The sequence below is a fragment of the Lissotriton vulgaris genome, chromosome 3_1 (assembly GCF_964263255.1).
Source record: "Lissotriton vulgaris chromosome 3_1, aLisVul1.2, whole genome shotgun sequence".
Classification (NCBI taxonomy): Eukaryota; Metazoa; Chordata; class Amphibia; order Caudata; family Salamandridae; genus Lissotriton; species Lissotriton vulgaris.
The window spans coordinates 16,509,267-16,533,506 of record NC_141689.1 but is presented as its reverse complement, the minus strand read 5'-3'; the positions used below and the strand labels follow the sequence as shown (position 1 = coordinate 16,533,506).

General features: G+C 52.4%; 1 protein-coding gene across 1 annotated transcript in view; it reads left to right on the top strand.

Annotated features, from left to right (window-relative positions):
* LOC147725831 (uncharacterized) overlaps positions 1–24,240 on the top strand; it is a 166,909-nt gene that overhangs the window by 108,580 nt on the left and 34,089 nt on the right. Inside the window, exon 6 of the mRNA XM_086960005.1 lies at positions 17,554–17,770. Coding sequence (XP_086816131.1) covers positions 17,554–17,770 — 217 coding nt within the window. The remainder of the gene's footprint in view (positions 1–17,553; positions 17,771–24,240) is intronic.

Sequence of the window (24,240 nt, the reverse complement as noted above, 5' to 3'; positions counted from 1 at the left end):
CCCTCACCGCCCCCACCTGCCCTCCCACCTTACCCTTGCTCCACCCCTCATCAGAACCTGAACAGCCCTCAAGTCGAGGAGTCGCTATTTCGGCTTATCTCTTAAACACCAGATCTGCTGTGAAACATCAACTAGAACTCTTCGACTTTTTGGATTGCCACAAACTGGATCTGTTATTCTTGACTGAAACCTGGTTCTGTCCTGATTCCCTTCCTAACATCCTGGCATCACTTCCCTCCACTTACTATGCCCTACGGGCTGACCGACCAGCGGGCAGGGCAGGTGGAGGAGTTGCTTTGATCGTCCGGTCGGACTTTCATTTCCAAATCCTCTCCTGTCCGGTTATCAAGGGAACTGAGTGCTTGGTGATGCGTTCAGCGTCTTTTCAAACCCCCATTACTTGCGTCCTTGTTTACCGTCCTCCTGGCCCCGCCCCTCACTTTCTAACTGAGTTTGAGGAGCTACTGGCCACGTTAACAGTTAACAACTCCTCTGTTTTGGTCCTTGGAGACTTCAACTTTTGGCCCTCTGATCCAGCAGAAGATGCAGCATCTAGGAATTTTACAGATTCCTTCCTTAGCCTAAATTTTATCCCTCACGTATCCGCCCCCACTCATTCAAAGGGCCACGTTCTAGATCAAATCTGGTCCTTGAATATTCCGGTTTCCTCCCCCATCATTACACCTTGTTTGTGGTCCGATCATTTCTTGATCTCGTTTACCTTAGACCTTCACCGACCCAAACGCCCAGCCCTTCCCAGGAACATCTGGGCCCGTAACTGGAACAAGGCCTATATCCCTGCCCTCTGCCTCACTCTTCAGAATTCCTACCCGGCCTTGGAGGAACTCTCCCTGTCATCTCAGGTCACCACTATTAACGACTGGCTATCCAGGTCCTGTAATCAGGTAGCTCCCCTGAAACGCGTTACTGTGAAACGCGCCCACAAGGTGAACAAATGGTTCACTGATGAACTCAAGGGAAAGAAGTTAGCTGACCGCCAGGTGGAACGCGCATGGAGGCGCTCTTACTGCCCAACTTTAAAAGCCCACTATTCACTCCTGCTCAACGCATATAAAAAGGCAATTGTCTCAGCCAAGACCGACTACTTTTCCGACAAAATACTCTCATCAGAAAACCAGTCCAGAGAAATTTTCTACACCGTACACGAGCTGGCCCTGTCAGACAGAACCTCCCTAAAACCTTCCCCCTCCCAAGCCCTTTGTGACTCCCTAAACAACTACTTTGTGGAGAAAAACGTAGTCATTAAAGCCAACATACCCCCACCCCCTCCACTCCCTCCTACCCCTGAACCCCCTCCAAATAGGTTCTATCTAGACCACATCCCTGAACTGACTGCAGAGACTTTATCTTCCCTAGTGGTAAAAGTCAAATCTGGCTCCCATTCAGATGTTTGTCCAGCGCCTATCTTGAGAGAAATTGTCCGGGTTTGCCCTTCTCCTCCCATGACTTTTCTGAATGACTCTCTTGAGAAAGGTATAGTCCCAAAGCCTCATAAATCAGCCACAATCATCCCCCTTCTGAAAAAACCCGGAGCTGACCCTGCATCCTTGACTAATTACCGTCCCATCTCCCTCCTCCCTTACCTGGGAAAAATCCTGGAGTGCCACGTCGCCGCCGTCCTCAGCTCTTTTGTGGAGGGCAGCGGCTACCTGGCCTCCTGTCAGGCTGGATTCCGCCCTCGCCATTCTACAGAGAAGGTTGTGGTTTCGGTCCTGGACAGCCTCAGGGAGGGAATGGACGGGGGCCATCCTCAGGCCTTGGTCCTCCTTGATTTGTCCGCTGCCTTTGACACGGTTGACCACTCCATCCTTCTCACCCGTGTCAGGGCAGCGGGCTTTAGGGGGCCTCCCCTGGCTTGGCGCACCTCCTTCCTGAGGGACCGTACCCAGGCCGTCCATCTTGAAGGGTTTTCTTCTCCCCCACCTAAGGTGCAGTGTGGTGTTCCCCAAGGTTCTTCCCTCTCTCCTCTCTTATTTAATCTCTACATTCTCCCTCTTATCTTTGCTCTACAACAACTGGAGGTCACCGTTTTTAATTATGCGGATGACCTCCAGCTGATCGTTAACCTCTCACACTCTCCTGAATCTATCTCTAATTTCCAATCAATCATGATTTTCATCAGGGACTGGATGAACTTCAACAACCCCAAACTCAACCCAGACAAAACTGAGCTGGTTTTGACTGGTGGTGCATTCAGTCCCTGGGCCTCTATGTTTTGGCCCCCTTCACTTGCCCCCCCCCCTTCACCTTCTTATTCTGTTAAAACACTTGGGATCACGTTAAATCAAAATCTAACTTTGCACACCCAGATCAGTATGGTGGTGTCCTCCTGCTTTTTCACCCTTCGCACTATCAGGAAAATCTCTAGATTTTCCTCTCTTCCCGCTCTCAAACTCATCGTGATGGCAATGGTCTTATCACGGCTGGACTACGGTAACATCCTGTACAACGGCATCCCAGCTTATGCTCTTCGACGCCTACAGCTGGTACAGAACCAGGCGGCACGCCTTATTTACGGCCTCCCTAAATTCCATCATGCCACCTCTGTACTAAAGAACTTGCACTGGTTGCCCATTAGGGAGAAGGCTCTTTTCAAACTGGGCTGCACTGCATTCCAGGCCCGAGCTGGAACTGCCCCAGCCTTCATAAATTTGGCAATCTCCAGCTATACACCAGTTAGAGAGCTCCGCTCCTCTTCCTAGTCCCTTCTCTCCGTCCCTCGTTTCAGGAAGATGAGGATGGGGGGATGAAGTTTGCGGTCCTTGGCCCTACCTTTTGGAACTCCCTCCCTCCCAACACTCGATCTATCCCACTTTATTCTGACTTCCCTAAGGCCTTACAAACCTACCTCTTCCTGCAAGCATTCCCACTCTAGTCCTTCCACAGCTGTTATTGGGTTCAATAAGTCCTTAGCGCCAAGAAACCGCTAGGTAAAAGCGCGCTCTAGTGAAGTAGTGTGGCTCACTGGTTAGAGGTGGCAGACCCGAGAGCAGAGGACGGCCCGGGACCAGGGTTCGATTCCCGGCGCGGCTGGTTTCTGGACCAGGGTCAGCGGACTCGATAATTCTCTCGCCTCGGTGCCCACTCTGATCAGCGATCACACTCGGCAACTCTGGGCATTAGCTTGCCTCATCTTCACTAACGGCCCCACCAGACCGCCGGGGATGCCTGGTCTCACCCTGGAGATACCCATTAAGGGACCATCTCTCAGGGAAGCCAGGAAGGGTTTCGCAGCGGTCGAAGCGCCTTGGGACCCTACGGGTAAGTAGTGCGCTATATAAAATGCCAATACACTCTACAAATGTTTTAAAATTCAAATTAAATTCCGGTGATGTGGTGGTGTCTAGGGATGTTCAGGGTGAGTCGTGCGGAGGCGTTCTGGATGCGTTGGAGTCTTTTTTTGAAGTTTGGCTGTGGTTCCGGCATAGAGGGTGTTCCCGTAGTCCATCCGGCTGGTGACGAGTGCCTGGGTGACAGTCTTCCTGGTTTCAGTGGGGATCCATCTGAAGATCTTGCAGAGCATGCGCAGGGTGTTGAAGCACGAGGATGATACGGCGTTGACTTGTCTGGTCATTGACAGAGAGGAATCCAGGATGAAGCCCAGGTTGCGTGCGTGGTCTGTTGGTTTGGGAGCGGTGCCCAGTGCCGGGGGCCACCAGGAGTCGTCCCAGGTGGAGGGTGATGATCCCAGGATGAGGACTTCCGTCTTGTCTGAGTTCAGTTTAAGGTGGCTGTTCCTCATCCAGTCGGTGACGTCTTTCATCCCTTCGTGTAGGTTGGCTCTGGCGGTGGTGGGGTCGTTGGTGAGGGAGAGGATGAGCTGGGTGTCGTCGGCGTAGGAGATCATGTTGAGGTTGTGTTGGCGTGCGATGGTTGCGAGGGGGCTCATGTAGACGTTGAAGAGGGTTGGACTGAGTGAAGATCCTTGTGGTACACCGCAGATGACTTCGGTGACCTCGGATCTGAACGGAGGGAGACGGACTCTCTGGGTTCTTCCGGTGAGGAACGAGATGATCCACTCCAGTGCTTTCTCTCGGATTCCGATGTTGCTGAGGTGCTTCAATAGGGTGCGGTGGCAGACAGTGTCGAACGCCGCAGAGAGGTCCAGGATGATGAGGGCCGCTGTTTCCCCGTTGTTGATCAGGGTTCTGATGTCGTTGGTGGCTGCGATAAGGGCGGTCTCGGTGCTGTGGTTGGCCCGAAACCCGGATTGCGAGGGGTCGAGGGATCCGTTCGTCTCGAGGAAGGCAGCAAGATGTTTGTTGACGGTCTACTCGATGACTTTGGCCAGAAAAGGAAGGAGCAAGATGGGACGGTAGTTCTTGAGGTCGGTGGGGTCCGCCGTTGGTTTCTTCAGGAGGGCGGTCAGCTCGGTGTGCTTCCAGCTATCCGGGAAGGTGGCGGTGTGGAAGGAGGAGTTGATGGTGTCTCGGAGATGGGGTGCGATGATGGCGTCGGCTTTGTTGAAGGCGTGGTGTGGGCACGGGTCGGTTGGTGATCCGGAGTGGATGGAGTTCATTGTGCGGGTGGTGTCTTCGGTGTTGATCGGGGTCCAGTTGCAGAGGGTGGTGGTGGCGGGCGTTGGTTCGATGGTAGGGTGCGTGGTCTGTGCATCGAAGCTGTTGTGTATGTCGGCGATCTTGCGGTGGAAAAATGAGGCGAGAGAGTTGCAGAGGTCTTCCAAAGGAGTTATGTCGTTGTTTCCGGCGCTGGGGTTGGAGAACTCTTTGACGATGCTGAAGAGTTCCTTGCTGTCGTGGGCGTTGTTGTCCAGTCGTTCTTTGAGTGCCGTCTTCTTGGTGGCGCGGATCAGCTGATGGTGTTTGCGGGTGGCGTGCTTGAGGGCGGTCCTGTTGTCTGTGGTCTGGTCGAGCCACCAGGCTTTCTCGAGGGTGCGGCAGTTCTTCTTGGATTCCTTGAGTTCGTGGGTGAACCAGGGGGTTTTCTTGCTGCCGGGTCTGCTGGGAGTGTTCTTTAGTGCTGCGAGGTCAACGGCGCAGGCGGTCAGCCACTTGGTGAGGTTGCTGGCTGCTTCGTTGGGGTCCGTAGTGCTGGTGGGAGTGTTCTGGCTGAGGGAGGCGGTGAGCTGCTTGGTGGTGATCTTGCTCCAGCTTCGGCGGGGGACCTGTTGCGGGTGGTGGTGGGACGTAGTTCTTCTGAAGCTAAAGTGGACGCAGCTGTGGTCAGTCCAGTGGAGTCCGGTGGCGTGGCTGAAGGAGATGTGCTTGCTGGATGAGAAGACGGGGTCAAGCGTGTGGCCGGCGTAGTGGGTGGGGGTGTTCACCAGTTGCTTGAGTCCGAGGTTGGCGAGGTTGTCCAGCAGAGCGGTGGTGTTTCTGTCATTGTTGTTCTCCAGGTGGAAGTTGAGGTCCCCTAGGAGGGTGTAGTTGGCAGAGGGAAGGCGTGCGGGCTGATGAAGTCTGCAATGTCTTCGCTGAATTGTGTGTGTGGTCCCGGTGGTCTGTAGAGGAGGGTGCCTCGGAGGGTGGTCTTGGGGTCAGTGTGTATCTTGAAGTGCAGGTGTTCGGCGGCGGTGAAGGTTTCGTCGGAGTTAGTCGAGATGCGGATGGTGTTCTTGTGTACGATGGCGATGCCTCCTCCCGTCTGGTTGACGCGATCCTTCCGGGTGATCTTGAATCCGTCCGGGATGGCTATGGCGATGTCGGGCGCTGTTCATCCAGGTTTTGGTGAGGAAGGCGACGTCCGGTGCTGTCGCGTCGAGCAGGTCCCAGAGTTCCACAGCGTGCCTGTGGACGGAGCGGGTGTTGAGCAGGATGCACTTCAGGTGGTTGCTGCTGGTGCTGGACTTGGCGGGGGCCTCATCCCGGTCCATCATTATTTTGCACATCATACCACCTTTTGGATTAGGACCAAGACTGATTTGAATAATGCAGGTCTTGGCCTTAAATGGCAGAGCCAGCAAAAAGTGACGGTCTAGAATACGACCCAGAGCGATCACCAATAATTGAGATTATTTCAAGCAATTCTTCCATCACCTTGCAGTTTGTGATTAAAAGAGGTAAAATGCCCATTACTCTTGGCAGTTACGAAGAAGGAGACCTTACCTTTTTTCAGGACTTACCTGAGCTACTTTTGTATGGCTCTCAGCTCATAGTTTTTCAACACTGAAGTCTCCACATCTATTAAATAGTCTGAAAAGAGTTCCTCTCCTGGGTTACTTTCCTACTATATGTTGAGGAGGCTAACAAGAGGGCAATGGAGTACCCTGGTATTTTGTAAATTGGCTGGGGAGACCGTATCCTGTATCCCAAAAACTCCCCTTCCCCCTGAAGAATTTTTTTTTATACATTTGGCATAACAGGTGATTATTAATATTGATAAGTATATATAGCCTGTCAGTAGCCATTTTTTGTTTTCTGATTAAAACATCTTTCCAAGTGATTTCAACGAACAATATCATGATTCCATTGACACTGTGATCAATCTGTTCTTCTTGTTCTTACACAACTGTTAATCTCGACCATATTACATGTTCTTGCCTGGACCTTATAATCTTTAGGATGAGCTGATAACCTCTTAGAGCCCAACCCCAATAAATTAGTGGTCTTTTCTGAGTGCCTTATTAGTGGGTCATCATGCACGGAAAAAAAACATGGCCAATTGCAAAAGTTTTTAACCTGATTTCTGGATACTAACAACTTTGAGCATCGGCTTCATACAATCTCTCTCCTACTAGCCTCAATGATGATGTCACCTCCAGATTTAGCGAGTGTAATCATGAAAGTCTCAATGGCTTTTCTCCTCTCCAAAGCAAAAGTGAAAAACCTGAACCCTTTTGTGATCTTGAAAGAAAGAAAATGTTAGGAGTGTGGAAGATCAAGTCAAAATATTCACCCTCTGCTTCTTATCTGGACATCCTAGGTCAGTCGGAATAGTCAGCCAGTCAGAAAAGAAATATATTTAAAGCCAATGTTATGTTATGTTAGCATGTTTTGTATAGCACATAGCTGCCATAGCAAAGAGGCGTCCGAGCGCTGAGGTAGAACATAGAGGCTGGAATCAGAAGAAGGCACTAGGCTGTGGGCGAAAAGATAAGTTTTAATAGCTCTGCAAAAGGCCATGTAGTTCTCTGTGGCACAAGTGGAAAATGGCAGAGCATTCTAAAGCTTGGCAGCCAGTAAACAGAAAGAGCGCCCGCCCAACAGTGCCCTCCTTATACGAGGCACAGTTGCCAGATGTTGTCCCGTTGAGAGAAGTTGGGACGTAGGGGAGTAAAGTGACAACAGATTGGACAAGATGGCCGGAGAGGAAAATGTCAAGATTATGAATGTACGGCAGACAACAGGCAGCCAGTGCAACCGACGGATGCCCTTGAGGGGGGGCAGGTTCACGGGAGACCCAGCAGGGTAATCTGTAATCTCAGGGTTTTGGCTTGTGTACCCCTGAGTACAGTGCATTGGCATAATCCAGTCTAGATAAAATAGAGGCCTGAATGATCATTTGCCTGAGAGATGAGTCAAAAAACCCAAGCAGCGGTTTAAGCCCCCAAAGTATGCCAATTAAGGTCCCCGCAACTTTCTTGGTTTGAAACTGAAAGCTGAGGACCGAGTCGGCCCAGACATCAAGATCTTTCGCCACCTGCTTAGAAGTAGGTGCACACCCCAATATGGCCGGCCACCACCCATCCCCCGCATCTCTTGATGATTTCCTATCAGCAGGACCTCTGACTTGCTGGATTTTAGTTGGAGACAAGTGTCAGTCATCTACTCGACAACAGCCGTAAAATCATCCTGAAACTTGGATGCTGCACGCCCGGTGTTGTACGAGAGAGAAACCACCAGCTGTGTTCCATCAGCATATGATACAATGGTAAGCCCTCTGCTCCTCCCCAGACCGCCAAAGGTTGGACATAAACATTAAAGGCTACTCACATGAAATCTCTTACTATTGCTGGCTAGATCACAGGACATGTCTTTGATGTCATTGGAGTTGTGAATAATCCTCCCTCTTCTATGAGAGTATGAGATCCTTCTTCTAATTCTGAAGAAGTTAGTAAGTTTTTAATCAGAACCCCATCTCACCTAAACCGTTATTGCCACACCTTGAAGACTCAGAGAAGAATGTGAGCCTCATATTGAAATCAAGATGAACTGGCTCAACTCTGGCATTATATTGTAATATAATCCATGACTCATCATTACTAAATATGATCCTGGGCATTTTCCCGGGGGAATGGGGCAGACTATCAGCTTAACAATTAACACATTAACAAACTAGTTTCCTATACAAGTGATGTTTCAGACTGCCTTAACTTTGGCCATATGATTGCTTTACTAAAGCACCCATCAGCCGAGTTGGGGGATCCCATCAACTTCCATCCTGTCTTAGATATTCCCCTTTGTGCTAATTTTACTGAAAGTTGTGGGGCAGTGCTACTCACAGAGCACATCTCTGGACATAATAATTTGATGAGTTTCAATTCAATCAATCAGTGACACTTATAAAGTGCGCTACATACCCGTAGGGTCTCAAGGCGCTGGGGGGGGGGGGGGGGGGTGCCGCTACTGCTCGAACAGCCAGGTCTTCAGCTTCTTCCTGAAGGAGAGGTGGTCTTGGGTCAGGCGCAGGTCGGTCGGGAGGGAGTTCCAGGCTCGGCTGTTGAGGTAGCTCGGGCCTTGGTCGTGTAGGGCTTTGTGTGCGTGGGTGAGGAGGCGGAAGGTGATTCTTTTGTTGACGGGGAGCCAGTGAAGGTCTCTCAGATGTCCGGAGATGTGGCTGGTTCGTGGGATGTCGAGGATGAGTCTGGCTGAGGCGTTCTGGATCCGCTGGAGTCTCTTCTGGAGCTTGGCGGTGGTACCGGCGTAGAGGGCGTTGCCGTAGTCCAGTCGGCTGGTGACGAGGGCCTGGGTGACGGTCTTCCTGGTCTCGGTGGGGATCCACCAGAAGATCTTCCGTAGCATGCGTAGGATGTTGAAGCACGCCGAGGAGACGTTGTTGACTTGCCTGGTCATGGAGAGGGAGGAGTCCAGGATGACGCCCAGGTTTCGTGCATGGTCTGTCGGTTTGGGTGCGGTGCCCAGGGCGGGAGGCCACCAGGAGTGGTCCCAGGCGGAGGGTGAGGAGCCCAGGATGAGGACCTCCGTCTTGTCCGAGTTCAGTTTCAGGCGGCTGGTCGTCATCCACTCGGCTACCTCTTTCATCCCTTCGTGCAGGTTGGCTCTGGCGGCGGCGGGGTCGTTGGTCAGGGAGAGGATCAGCTGGGTGTCGTCGGCGTAGGAGATTATGCTGAGGTTGTGTTTGCGTACGATGGCCGCGAGGGGGCTCATGTAGACGTTGAAGAGGGTGGGGCTCAGAGATAATCCTTGGGGGACGCCGCAGATGACTTCGGAGGCCTCTGACTTGTATGGTGGTAGGCGGACTCTCTGTGTTCTTCCGTCGAGGAAGGAGATGATCCATTCCAGCGCCTTGTCCTGGATGCCGATGTTGCTGAGGCGCCGTACTAGGGTGCGGTGGCAGACCGTGTCGAATGCCGCGGAGAGGTCTAGGAGGATGAGGGCCGCTGTTTCTCCATTGTCCATCAGGGCTCGGATGTCATCGGTGGCGGCGATGAGGGCGGTCTCGGTGCTGTGGTTGGCTCGGAAGCCGGACTGTGAGGGGTCGAGGGATCCGTTCGTCTCGAGGAAGGCGGCCATCTGCTTGTTGACGGTCTTCTCGATGACTTTGGCTGGAAACGGGAGGAGCGAGATGGGGCGGTAATTCTTGAGTTCGGTGGGGTCCGCTGTGGGTTTCTTGAGTAGAGCGCGGAGTTCGGCGTGCTTCCAGCTCTCGGGGAAGGTGGCGGTGTCGAAGGATGTGTTGATGATGTCTCGCAGGTGGGGTGCGATGACAGCGTCGGCCTTGTTGAAGACGTGGTGAGGGCAGGGGTCGGTCGGTGATCCGGAGTGGATGGAGTTCATCGTGCGGATGGTGTCTTCGGTGCTGATCGGGGTCCAGGCGTGGAGGGTGGTGGTGGGGGGTGGTTGTTCGGTCATGGTGTGCGTTGGTTGGTTGTTGAAGCTGTTGTGTATGTCCGCGATCTTGTTGTGGAAGTATGAAGCGAGGGAGTTGCAGAGGTCTTGCGATGGGGTGATGTCGTTGTTTCCTGCGCTGGGGTTGGAAAGCTCTTTCACGATGTTGAAGAGTTCCTTGCAGTTGTGTGCGTTGTTGTCCAACCGGTCCTTGAAAGGTGTTTTCTTGGCGGCGCGGATCAGCTGGTGGTGTTTCCGGGTGGCAAGTTTGAAGGAGGTCCTGTTGTCCGGTGTCGGTTCCCTTCTCCAGACTTTCTCGAGGGCTCGGCAGTTCTTCTTGGAGCTCTTGAGTTCGTCGGTGAACCATGGGGCCTTCTTGCTGCCGGGTCTGCTAGGCGGGGTCCTCAGTGGGGCGAGTTTGTCCGCGCAGTTGCTGATCCACTTCGTGAGGTTGTCGGCGGCCTGGCTGGGGTTCGCTGAGCTGGCAGGAGGGTGCTGGCTCAGGGAGGTGGCGAGCTGGTCTGCTGTGATCTTGTTCCAGCTTCTGCGGGCGGCCTGTTTCTGGTGGTGGTGGGTCGTCGTTCTCTTGAAGGTGAAGTGGATGCAGCTGTGGTCCGTCCATTGAAGCTCAGTGGCGTGGCTGAAGTCGATGTCTGTGCTGGAAGAGAAGACTGCGTCGAGTGTGTGTCCGGCGAGGTGGGTGGGGGGGACACCAGTTGCTTGAGTCCCAGGTTGGCGAGGTTGTCGAGCAGGGTGCTGGTGTTGCGGTCGTTGTTGTTCTCCAGATGGAAGTTGAGGTCTCCCAGGAGGATGTAGTCAGCGGAGGGGAGGGCATGCGGGCTGACGAAGTCGGCGATGTCCTCGCTGAATTGCGTGCGTGGTCCAGGGGGTCGGTAGATCAGGGTGCCTCTGAGGGTGGTGTTCGGGTTGGTGTGGATCTGGAAATGCAGGTGTTCGGCGCTGGTCAGGGTGTTGTCGGTGCTGGTCGTGAGACGGATGGTGCTCCTGTGGACGATGGCGATGCCTCCTCCCATCTGGTTGGCGTTTCGGTCCCTCCGGACGATCTTGTAGCCCTCTGGGATAGCGATGGCGATGTCGGGAGCTGAAGAGGCGTTCATCCAGGTCTCCGTGAGGAAGGCAACGTCAGGGGCTGTGGCGTCTAGGAGGTTCCAGAGTTCGATGGCGTGTCTGTGGACGGAGCGGGTGTTGAGCAGGATGCACTTGAGGTGGGTGCTGCTGGTGTTTGACTTGGCGGGTGTTGGTGCGAGGCAGGTCCGGATGCAGGAGAACTTGCAGGCGTGGCAGCTGAAGGGACCCTGGGTGCGTCGTGGAGTGGCTTGGTGGCACTCTGGGCGTCGGCCGGTGTTGAGTGCGCTGAGGGTGGCGGCTGAGTACGTCCTGCGGGTAGGTCGGGGTCTTCGAGGTCCAGGGGTCCTGGCGCTGGTCGCGATCCGGTCGCGGACGGGCGCAGACGGGCTTACCTTTGGCGCGCCTTCGGCGCACAATCGGCGCGCCCGCTGCGCGTGACCGCTGCGCGTGACCGCAGCGCGTTCGCACGGTCGCCATTTAAGGCGAAGTGCGCGGGTGGGCGGAGCAGCTGGGAGGCGGGAGCGGGGAGGGTTACAGAAGAGAAAAAAGGGGCGGGGACAAGCGGCGGTGGCGGGAAGGGAGGGCGGAGGGCGGCGAGGTAGGCGGACAACAAGGAAGGAAAGTCAAAACACGGGCCAAATGAAATTAGGCAACACAGGCACAAATATTCGACAAAACAAGGGAAAAAAAGAAGTTAAGCACAACAGGCACAAATATTCGACAAAACAAGGCAAAAACAATCCCCGCAGCGGAGGCAGACAGCAACCGGCAAACGAGGCAGCAGCGAGGCAGAGGGCAGGCAAGGGGCACACGCAGCAGCTGGTGGCCGTGCGGCGCGGGGGTGTCCCACAAGTGGGTCACACTCACCTGCGTCGCACGGTCGCCATTTAAGGCCAAGTGCGCGGGTGGGCGGAGCAGCTGGGAGGCGGGAGCGGGGAGGGTTACAGAAGAGAAAAAAGGGGCGGGGACAAGCGGCGGTGGCGGGAAGGGAGGGCGGAGGGCGGCGAGGTAGGCAGACAACAAGGAAGGAAAGTCAAAACACGGGCCAAATGAAATTAGGCAACACAGGCACAAATATTCGACAAAACAAGGGAAAAAAAGAAGTTAAGCACAACAGGCACAAATATTCGATAAAACAAGGCAAAAACAATCCCCGCAGCGGAGGCAGCCGGCAACCGGCAAACGAGGCAGCAGCGAGGCAGAGGGCAGGCAAGGGGCACACGCAGCAGCTGGTGGCCGTGCGGCGCGGGGGTGTCCTACAAGTGGGTCACACTCACCTGCGTCGCACGGTCGCCATTTAAGGCCAAGTGCGCGGGTGGGCGGAGCAGCTGGGAGGCGGGAGCGGGGAGGGTTACAGAAGAGAAAAAAGGGGCGGGGACAAGCGGCGGTGGCGGGAAGGGAGGGCGGAGGGCGGCGAGGTAGGCGGACAACAAGGAAGGAAAGTCAAAACACGGGCCAAATGAAATTAGGCAACACAGGCACAAATATTCGACAAAACAAGGGAAAAAAAGAAGTTAAGCACAACAGGCACAAATATTCGACAAAACAAGGCAAAAACAATCCCCGCAGCGGAGGCAGACAGCAACCGGCAAACGAGGCAGCAGCGAGGCAGAGGGCAGGCAAGGGGCACACGCAGCAGCTGGTGGCCGTGCGGCGCGGGGGTGTCCCACAAGTGGGTCACACTCACCTGCGTTGCACGGTCGCCATTTAAGGCCAAGTGCGCGGGTGGGTGGAGCAGCTGGGAGGCGGGAGCGGGGAGGGTTACAGAAGAGAAAAAAGGGGCGGGGACAAGCGGCGGTGGCGGGAAGGGAGGGCGGAGGGCGGTGAGGTAGGCGGACAACAAGGAAGGAAAGTCAAAACACGGGCCAAATGAAATTAGGCAACACAGGCACAAATATTCGACAAAACAAGGGAAAAAAAGAAGTTAAGCACAACAGGCACAAATATTCGACAAAACAAGGCAAAAACAATCCCCGCAGCGGAGGCAGCCGGCAACCGGCAAACGAGGCAGAGGGCAGGCAAGGGGCACACGCAGCAGCTGGTGGCCGTGCGGCGCGGGGGTGTCCCACAAGTGGCTTCCAGATAGTCAGTGACACACTTTGCAGTCCCGATTCTGATATTTCTTGTTTACTTCACCTTCTTAACTTAACTGCTGCATCTGTTTCACGGGGCCATCCTAAGCTCAAGAGGATTCTGCATGAGTATTGATGGTGTATTCCTCAAACCTTTGCTCTTAATTTGACCACTCAGTATACGTCCTGGGTGCTATGTGGATTTGTTGAATACTCTTTAGGATTGCCTGGGGAATATGCTCAGAATAATATTTTTGAAAGGTAACAGTTGTCTATTTTAGAGGGTCACTGTTAAGATGAAAAAAACAACAAGGGAAAAATTATATGTTAGACCTGTAATTCTACAGGTGGTCTTTTTCCTACGTGCCTCCAAAGTTACTTTTTTGTTGGCCTTAGCACTGTTAACCAGTGCTAGAGTGTGCGTGCTCATTCCCCTGATCATGGTTTGTTTGGCATATTTAATCCACCTATAAGTCCCTTATGGGGTGGTATACCATATACACAGTGCCTGTAAATTAAATGCTACTAATGGGTCTGCAGCAGAATGTATGACATTGATCTGCATTCAGTCCATCAGTTAATCTTTTTGCATTTGTCACCCCGATTAAGGCGGGTTTGCTCAGACGTGAGTCCTGTGCTCTCCATGCCCCTGGAGTCAAGCTATCCTGGCTGATGAGAGGTGAAAGCCCGAAACCGGTCCTAGGATGCTTGTTTCCAGTCCAGGGAGAACCTCGCCTGGCAGTTCGGGTTGAACTATTCCCATTGGGTGCAGGGTCAAGACTGATTTGCATATGGCTGGGTCCAAACTGGAATGGCATGGTGAGCAAAAAAACGATGGATTTAGGCCCAGATCTCTGTACTGGGGTGAATGTATGACATTGTTCTGCATTCTGTCCATCAATTGTTCTTTTTGCATTCGGACAGGCTACAATTCGGATCTGGGAAATCCAAATACGATTCAAATGCCTTCCAAAAGACATCGGAATTGGGCCCTAAATATCTAACCATGGTTTCTTAAGCTCCAGAGCTGCAATTGTTAGTAAGATAACATTGGGGCCTCTTCAGGTGTGAAATGTCCAGGGGTTCTGGTGCATGGTGCAGTCCGGGCATGGATGGGCATGGACGGGCTTGCCTTTGGTACAACTTCAGTGTGCCAGCAACATGCTACTGTGTGCTTCTGCTTCTTGTCTGGTCACTCAGTGGCAATAGGTTGACTTCTCCAACTTGGCAACAATTCCCAAACAGCTGCCTGCCCAAGATGGTGATGCATAATGTCAACCAGGAAGTAAGGCAGCGGAATAGATTCTCTCTGCAACACTCAGCGTAGCCATGGCAGACCAAAGAATAATCAGGTGGAACAAACAGTATAGTCTGAAAGCCCCCACCTTGTGAAGAATGGTGCAAAAAAACCACAAGTGCCAAAATACGCAGAAATTTGGCTAAACAATGTAAAACATTAAAAGCGTGGTGTTCAATGCAGCACTTGACCTTTGGTAGGCATCTCCAAGTAGGAGAAAATGCCTAGAACGCTTCCTCCCCAAGATGGCTGTTGATAATGTCAACCAAGAAGTGGGGCAGCAGTATAGACTACCTTCGCAACAATTGAGTATGCCATGGCAGACCATAGAGTGATCAGATAGAGCAAACAGTATAGTCCAAACCCCCCACACACCTTGTGGAGAACGGTGCAAAAACAAAAACAAGTCCCAAAGTAAGAGACACATCTTAAGAGGTTTACTCCCAAAAAACATCTCTGTACTTAGATCATTCTGGGAGTGAATGATTGCACAAGAGTCCAATATCCTCTACATTTTAATGTCATTTGTTCACATATCAAATCTGAGAAGAGACATGACCCTCATGGTAAGACGGCTGTGCCTCCCATGTGCTTGTCTATGATAACTTGAATGAATGAAATCCATCTTATATGGTGCTACTTAGCCCAAAGGGCGTTACTTGTATTTATACTTAGATGTGACCTTGTCTGCTTTCCAATGATTGATGTGCGCACTCCATGCCTTCCCACAACAATGGTCTAATAATTTAAAAATATACCTGTCCCACCTCAATTAGGAACAGTAAAACTGCTTCCTATTCATGTACTTCAAAACTTACAGGTCATACGTATAAACATTGCAGGACAGTACTGCTCTGCCCCACGTCACAGGGAAATGACAGGAATTTGCTGTATTTGTCCAATCTGGTGCATGCCTGTCCTTTCCCCGTGCACTACTACCCTTGTGGCTGCCAGTGCCAATGCAGGCACCCTTTCATCATGGTGCAAGGATGCCTGTGTTGTAGCCAGGATTTTTTTGTGATGCAAGGGGCACTTTCTTGCACAAAAAAATATCCTAGGAGGCTTTTTCCTCTTCTGCAGCCCAAGTAAAAAAAGGAAAATAAAGAGGAGAAATGCAAATAATTCCTGTTATGCTTCACCTCAGGAGGAGTAATATGTTGCAGCATTCCAAGTTTACAAGTCCTTGAACATCCGGGAATGCATCAAAAACCATGGGACTCGCATTGAAACACCCACCCCAACACCCATGGAATGCCCATGGAACGCCCATGGAACACCCATGGAACGCCCATGGAATGCCCATGGAAAGCCCATGGAACGCCCACGGAACGCCCATGGAACGCCCATGTAACGCCCATGGAACGCACATGGATTGCCCACGGAACGCCCATGGAACGCCCATGGAACGCCCACGGAACGCCCATAGAACGCCCATGGAACGGCCACGGAACGCCCATGGAACGGCCACGAAACGCCCATGGAACGGCCATGGAACGCCCTTAGAACGCCCATGGAACGCCCACGGAACGCCCATGGAACGCCCATGGAACGGCCACGGAATGCCCATGGAACGCCCATGGAACGCCCATGGAACTCCCATGGAACGGCCACGAAACGCCCATGGAACGCCCATGGAACGCCCATGGAACACCCATGGAACGGCCACGGAAGCCCATGTAACTCCCACGGAACGCGCATGGAATGCCCATGGAACGCGCACGGAACGCCCATAGAACGCCCATGGAATGACCACGGAACGCCCATGGAACGCCCACGGAATGCCCATGGAACGCCCATGGAATGCCCACAGAACGCCCATAGAACGCCCATGGAACGACCACGGAACGCCCATGGAACGACCACGGAACGCCCATAGAACGGCCACGGAACGCCAATGGAACGCCCATGGAACGACCACGGAACGCCCATGGAACGCCCATGGAACGGCCACGGAACGCCCATGGAACGCCCATGTAACGCCCATGGAACGCACATGGAACGCCCACGGAACGCCCATGGAACGCCCATGGAATGCCCATGGAATGCCCATGGAATGCCCATGGAACGCCCACGGAACGCCCATGGAACGCCCATGTAATGCCCACAGAACGCACATGGAACGCCCACGGAACGCCCATGGAATGCCCATGGAACGCCCACGGAACGCCCATAGAACGCCCATGGAACGGCCACGGAACGCCCATGGAACGGCCACGAAACGCCCATGGAACGGCCATGGAACGCCCATAGAACGCCCATGGAACGCCCACGGAACGCCCATGGAACGCCCATGGAACGGCCACGGAATGCCCATGGAACGCCCATGGAACGCCCATGGAACTCCCATGGAACGGCCACGAAACGCCCATGGAACGCCCATGGAACGCCCATGGAACACCCATGGAACGGCCACGGAACACCCATGTAACTCCCACGGAACGCCCATGGAATGCCCATGGAACGCGCACGGAACGCCCATAGAACGCCCATGGAACGACCACGGAACGCCCATGGAACGCCCACGGAATGCCCATGGAACGCCCATGGAATGCCCACAGAACGCCCATAGAACGCCCATGGAACGACCACGGAACGCCCATGGAACGACCACGGAACGCCCATAGAACGGCCACGGAACGCCCATGGAACGCACATGGAACGACCACGGAATGCCCATAGAAAGCCCATGGAACGCCCATGGAACGCCCATGGAATGCCTCTCCTGTGCAGAGTAAGCAGTGCAGTCATTTGTGCAGGGTTCATTTACTCCAGATTCTTGAAGCCATTCAAAGCCCTTCAACTCGGCTTTCCGGGGGCTCATGACTCTGAGTTAGAGGCGTGTGTCACGCATGTGCACTTAGCATGGTGCAAACATGATGCAAGCCTCTCATGAAAACACCCGTGCCAGTTTGATTCCCTCCGTTCTCTTGCACCCGTGGCTCTATAATGCCTGTGAATTAGACATGGGAAATGTGTTTCTGGTGCGTGAGTTCTTTCGCTGTCTTTGCCTGTATATTCATGTCGGGTCATCTACCCTGAGCATACATTTGTTTTAAAGCACAGTGCATTTGTTGTGGAATTTGTCTCATTCATTTGCTTTTTCTAGGGATTCAAACATCACTACCAAATTTCTCAACCTTATCAAAGGAAAGGAAAGTCTATACAAAGGCCAATTCAACTTGGTAGCACCTGATGGTTCTGTGATCCCAACCAAGTCTGAAGAAAACTCCCTGTACCATGTTCTAGTGATGGCTAAAGGGGTCCAGCCGAACCAGGATATCTCAAAGGAGGCAGCAGATCTCAGACAGATGGTGCACAAGGAGGTAACGTAACATTGAATGTCCTTTAATGGGTGAAATGACACTTCACAGACTGGGTGCAGATGTTGACGGGCTCCTCATCAGATCGCATTAGAAAACATGACTGTTGCACAGTAACAATTGCTTTCTGCAGTGGCTGACTCTGTCACAGGGATTCCACTTGTAAAGAAGAACTGTGCCTTGGGATGACAGGACTTCAGAATATAAGGACTGAGTCTCTCTAGAACATCAGTATCTGTCTGAGCAAATCCTGGCTATCCCCCGTGCCTCACCTGAACTCCGAACCGTCCCAGAGTAACAGGGGATTTTGGCAATTTAGAAAACCCTCTACTCACCATTGGAACTGTGGAAACAAATTGTCAGCTTTCGTCTCTCATTCATGCATGCTCGTAATACACATAAGAAAGAAACAAAGAATGTTTACAATATATTTTCCGAAACTATTATAGCCCATTGCGAAGAAAATTTGGTGTGATGACTAGGTGGATGAAACTAAACAAAGTAATTATCATTACTATCTAGCTGTATAAAATAAACATCCCTCGGCAAGGTATCTATATGTCAGTGCCTATCCTTACTGGATGAGCACAGGAATATATATGTGTTGTCTGTGATTGGCAACAGACCCCATCCCATACCTGGTGAACCTAGTAAGGTGGTCGGCACCATGAGTATAAACTCAGCTTTCTTAAGGCTGATTGTCAGGCTCTCGGTGTGCTTGCTCCAGGACAGGTATCTCTGCTGGAATTCTCCTCTCTGGCCTCCAAGGGGACGGGACATAGTTTATATGACAACACTATTGTGCTGCAGATGCAGCATTGCGAATGTGATATATTTAACACCTTGGGTGCTCATGACGAGGTCAGCTCATCATGAGCTACGGCGCTCTTGTGCTCATGACGAGCTGAGCTCGTCGTGACTGCGCCCGTTCCGTGGAACGCTCGCACAGTGGGCTGATTTCCCTGCTGTGCTGAACGTTCCATGGGAACGGGTGTGGCCATGTTCAGCTGACCTCGTCATGAGCACCGGGGTGCTGTACGTGCCCCCCTGGCCCCCAGCACAGCGGGGAAAACAGCCCGGCACGGAAGGGGTAAAACATTAAGAACTGATGCTGAACATGCAAAGAAAACAGTACATTATGCTGTCATGGCTTCCCAGCAACCTTGTACAAAACTTGTGGACAAAATCCGAAGAATGTGATAAATGTGGCCACGTAAAGTGAGAAGAGGCAGCCTAAAGCAAGAAACTAAAGGAGAACCAAAGTGGGCCCAAAGGGGTAATCACTGCAACTCTACTTTCTAGGTCTCTGCTAGGGATAATAGGAAGACCTACTGTTTCCAGTACATAAGAAATGCTTACAGTGGGCTTTGGTTAAGCCTTTCTTAAGCCTAGGCTAAGTCAGCTTCAGCTGTCTGTACATAGATTTAATGTTTGCAATACTCACAGATGCTCAGAATGGGCTCTGGAGATCAGCTGTTTATAGGTCTCAGCTACACACCGCTTTAGATATTTGTACATAGATTTTTTTATTGTATTTATTTTTCTAATCTTTTTATTTGCATAAGTAAACTCAAAATTAGGTTGTCACTACCGAGGTTACATACTTAGCAACATTACATACTAGAATCACGGGGATCACGCTACGACCAAATCATATTCAAATTCAGGATGAGTGCTGGATTTCTCTAATCAGATGGTGGCCAGCTCTTTGTCACGGGCAGTACATGGAGGTTCACAAATATTTCCCCTATACTAATTCCAATTAGGCCATATTACCACCCACTTCCGCGGGCATCCCCGAGCTACATACACTGTCTTGTCCTGAACCGTGCTCCAGTCCATATCTTTTTTCCTGGAGTTAAGAGTAGGTGGCACTGCCACCCCCCGTCTCGCTATATTCCTTTTCACAATCGCTAGTCCAAGTGTGACCCACAATTTAACCCTAGATGAAAGGTCAGAGGGCTTCCACACATTAAGGAGGCACCTCTTTGCTTCAAGTCTCAACTCCACTCCCCACACCTGCATGTAGTGTAGCACCCGGGATCAGAAGGCCTGTATCTCTCGAAATTCTGTAAGATGTGAAAGAAGATGCCCACCTCCCACACCCCGTACGGCAGAGGCCATTCTCGCTACGACCCATAAGAACCATCCTAGTGCCCGACAGATAGACTCGATGCAGGATTTTCAGTTGGATAGGGCGCAGTTTTGCAGAGATTGCTACCTCCTTAGGGGATGCTAGCACCTCTCGCCATTCCTCATCATCGAGTTCAAGTCCATCTGCTTCCCATTTCCCCCTAAGGGCAGGCAGCAGGTCTGGGGTATGATTTATGAGTTTCTTGTATGTTAGTGAGATTGCCCTCTTCAGGATGTGGCCGTCCAACAGCCTATCCTCCAGTGGTGAGGACTCTGGGAGTTGCGTCCCTGGGGGATGTTGATCTAGAGTGCATGCCTGACCTGCATGTATCGGAAGTGTTCCGTTTGGGCCAAGTCATATGTTTGTTGCAATGAGTCGAATGATACCACCCCAGTCGGGCCCCCTACGTCTTTAACTTGCGATATCCTGATCAGATCCCAGTTCCTAAACTCTTTACTTCGTCTGAAAGACATAGCCCCTCAGAAGCCCAGAGCGGGGTTGCTAGGGTAAGTTTGCCCATCCACCCCAGTATCTTCAGTACAGTGTGCCACAGCTGGACTGAGATTTTGGTAGGTCCCGTTAGGCGATGTCTACCTGGGTGCGAGTAAAGGGCCTCCTCATAATTCCCCCCGTAAGGAGCCACTTATCCATTTCGTACCCAGGGTCGTTCCCCGCACAATATGTGCTAAGATTTGTGGGCGAGAGGTGCGCCGCCCAATAATACTTCCGGATGTCAGGGAGCGCTATTCCCCCATCATACCAACCCAACGTCAGTTTTTGAAGGGAGATACGGGGCAGGCCAGACCACAGCAGGTCCCTCTGGATGGCCTCGATTGTGGCGAAGTACTTCCATGGCAGCGCCATCATTTTAAACAGCGCTGCCCACCCTAATAGGGACAGAGGGAGGGTTTTCCATGTGGCCCTGTCTCTTTGAAGCCGATGTAGTGACAGCAAAAGGTTCCTCTCATAGCCGACCTTCCAGTCTTTGGTGATAAAAACCCCAAGAAATGTAAAGCCCTCAGCAACTATTTGAATCGGGCATTTGCTCGGAATCAAAGGGTGTTCTCCACATAGAACGGAAAGGAGGGATTTGCCCCAGTTGATACGGTAGTCGGAGTATTCGCCAAATTTAGTGAAAATTTCCAGCGCCCTCACTAAGGAGTCACCCGGCTTCGTGAGGTAGAGGAGAATGTTGTCCGCGTAAAACAAAATCCTATCCTCCCAACCCTCCGCCCATCATATGCGGGTCAAGGAGGCAGCCTGCTGAATCCAAGCCACAAAATGTTCCAGGGAGAGAGCGAAGAGTAGAGGTGAGAGAGGGCACCCCTGTTGTGTCCCTCTCTCGAGCACGAAGACGTCTGAAACCTTATTGTTTACTACCACCTGCTTGTGCGGTTCTGCGTATAGAAGATGCACCCAGCTCACAAATTCCGGGCCAAATCCTAGCGTCCGCAGGACAGCCAACATGTATTGCCATTCCAAGGTATCGAACGCCATTGCCGCGTCCACTGACACCACTACCGCATCTTCATTGAGCCGATGTCAGCTACCCAACACTCCGAAAAGCCGGCCCAGGTTAAGTGCTGTATTACTGTGGGGCATGAAGCCCGATTGATCGGGGTGTACCAGTGTATGGAGGGCGGGTTTAAGCCTGTTGGCCAACAGTTTGGCTAGGATTTTCATCTCTGCATTGAGCAATGAAATCGGCCTATAAGAGGCACACAGCTCTTTATGTTTTCCCTCCTTGGGGATAGCAACAATCGTGGCCATGCGCTGGTTTCTTGGCAGTGCCCCCTGCTCCTTACTCTCATTAAAAATCCAGAGGACGGGTGCTCCGATACTGTCCAAGGGCTTTCTCAGAACCGAGATCATGGATGGCATTAATTAATTCGGCCTTCCTGATAGGTGCCTCAAGCGTCTCCCTCTGTTCGGCAGTTAAAACGGGGAGTGTTATGTCGCTCAGGAAAGCCATCGACTCCTCTTCCGATCGCCCGGACTTCCTCCTGTAGACCCGTCGATAGTGAGCCGCAAACTCCTTAACAATCTTGCGTGGTTCTGTGATAACGGTCATCGAATCTGTCTTGAGTTCCGCCACCACTTTCTGTGTTTGCTGCTTCTTGTCTAGTCAGGCTATGAGCTTGCCCGCTTTGTCCCCTTGATCATAGAGTGTCTTGGCCGCCTCTGTGGCCAGGGCCTTATACTCTGCCATTTTAAGTTGAAGTTGGTGTATCACCTCTGGGTCCTCACCCTCCTGCGTGGCACGTTCAAGCTCCAGCAGATCTGTTTCTACTTCTGCGATCTGGGCCTCCCGTTCCTTACAATTGCCAACGATAGCCAAACGGGCCTCACCCCTCAGCACCGTTTTTAAGGCCTCCCATAATACCAAGGCTAAGTCGACTGAGCCCTCGTTTTACCCGAAGTAATTATCAATAACTTGTGACAGTTTTTTTTGGTGTCTCCTCCCTTGATATACTAGGTGTTAATCGGTGCCACACATCCCTCCCTTTGGTTACCTACAGTTATGTGTGCCCACAGTGGGGAGTGGTCTGAGATTCCGCATGCCAAATGGGCAACCTTCCTGAATGTGACATTCTGGTACATTGGTGCTAGTAAGTAATCTATTTGCGAGAAAGTGTGGTGCGGGCCTGAAAAAAGGTGTATTGCTCTTGAGTAGGGTGTTTGAGATGCCAGAGGTCCACCAGACCAAACGCTTCCATTAGATTGGGGAGCCATTGCTGCCCTGTACCAATATCTCTAGCCGGGCGCCTCTCCACTTCCCCTGACACCACAGCATTAAAGTCACCCCCTAAAAGGAGTTGCCCCCCCGGAAGGGAAAGCAGCAATCTTTCCAGGTCGAGGTAGGACTGTGTCTGGCGGCCTGGCGGAATGTAGACCATCACCAGGTTAAACGTGCAACCCTCCCATTTGCCTGAGATAGCCTCAACGCTCCCCAGGGGATCCACCTCCCTGTGTTCTATTGTAAATGGAAAATTGCATCTTAGTAGGACACCCACCCCTCTGGACCCAGATGTTAAGCCTGCATGTGCCGTCAAAGTATATCCCCATCTATTGAGAGCATAACATGTGTTACCCATCAGGTGGGTCTCCTGCAGGAGAACGACGTCAGGGAGGTGGCGCTTTATGAACTGTAACATTATACTCCTTTTAAGTTTGTCCCCCATCCCGTTGATGTTCCAGCTGACCAGATTCAAACTTTTATCCCATGTCATCTCCAGTTAGAAGCGTGCACACCATGCCATCCCTGTGATCCACAAGCCCCTGTCTCAATCCCGCTAGCATACCTCGGTGTGACCTCCCCAAACTGCCTCCCCCACCCCCGTCCCACTACTGTCCCCCAACTCCCCCATCCCCAAAAAGGTTTTCACCCCCCCATACACCCCTCCCTGCTTCCCTGCTCCGTAGGTTTCAAACTACCCACATCCCCAATTAGCAGAGTGCCTTTCGCCCAGTCCCAACCCGGGAGTGAGGAGACTTCCCCCTCCAGAAGAACTCCTTAAGGGGGAAAGAGTGCACCGGCACCAGCTCCAGCCAGTGCCCACGCCTTCCCCCAGTGCACAACCTTCTTCCACTCAAGAACACACTCCTAAAGAGAGAGTTTGATCGCAATCAGTTTGTGTCCTGCCACCAGCATTTCAGTGTATCAACCCCCCTGGAATTCTGTCCCAGCCCAGTTGAGACAGGCCCATAGGTCTAACATCTAACAACTTTATACATTACTGTTCCTCGGGTTCTATAACGCGTGCGTGTATCCATTAGTTTCCATCCGTGTCCTAGAGAGACCCCCACTTGGGGTCTGCCGACCTTGACCGCCAGGAGTGCTGACTCGGGGCGTCCGCCTTCGATCTCCCTGCTGTAGATCCCGGCGAGGCTACCTGATTGTCTCTCCAACCTCCAACCTCTGTCCGGTCTCATGGCCGCGAGGACTCCCTCTCAAGCCAGTCCTACATTTCCGATGGCACGGTGAAGACTTACCCCCTGCGATGACCTTCAGTTTGGCAGGAAAGAACATCATGTATTTGAGTCCCCTGTCTCTGAGTGCTGCCTTCACACCCGCAAAGGAACGCCTTTCCCGTTGGACCTGAAGCGTGAGATCCGGGAAGAAGCGTATCGTGGCATTCTCATGTTGCAAGTTCCCCGTCTGCCTACCCCCCTGGAGGATAGCACCCCTATCCCTGTAGTTCAGGAGTTTCGTGATGATTGTCCTGGGCGGTGCGCCAGGCTTGGGTCTCGGGACCGGTGCACGGCGGGCGCGTTCTATTGTGAAGATAGTAGACCGGCGCTTAGGCTTGAGGTGGGTGAGGATAAGGTCCTCCAGAAA